This window comes from Eimeria tenella, genomic scaffold, assembly GCF_000499545.2.
Source record: "Eimeria tenella Houghton genomic scaffold, Eth_scaff2274, whole genome shotgun sequence".
NCBI lineage: Eukaryota > Apicomplexa > Conoidasida > Eucoccidiorida > Eimeriidae > Eimeria > Eimeria tenella.
Genome location: NW_013542131.1, coordinates 557 through 772, shown reverse-complemented (window position 1 = coordinate 772; position 216 = coordinate 557). Strand labels below are relative to the sequence as shown.

At 62.5% G+C, this 216-nt stretch overlaps 1 protein-coding gene across 1 annotated transcript in view; it reads left to right on the top strand.

Annotated features, from left to right (window-relative positions):
• ETH_00038785 (uncharacterized protein) overlaps nt 1–216 on the top strand; it is a gene marked incomplete at both ends in the record, with an annotated part of 2,007 nt that overhangs the window by 1,411 nt on the left and 380 nt on the right. The window contains one exon of the mRNA XM_013374758.1: nt 3–63. Coding sequence (XP_013230212.1) covers nt 3–63 — 61 coding nt within the window. The remainder of the gene's footprint in view (nt 1–2; nt 64–216) is intronic.

Below are 216 nucleotides of genomic sequence, written 5' to 3'. Positions count from 1 at the left end.
CTCTGCGGCTGCGGCGGCTGCGCCCGCCTGGGCTTGCCGCTGCCGGTGTCTCGACACCTGCGAGCTGCTGCTGTGCTGCTTCGCTGCTGCAGCTGTTGCTGCTCTGCTGCTCTGCTTGCTCTGTTGCTTTGCTGCTGCCCCACAGTCTCATCTTTGTCGCAACTTAAATCCCTCTCTGCTGCGTCCCCTCTCCTTTTTCCGCCTCTGAAACGCCTC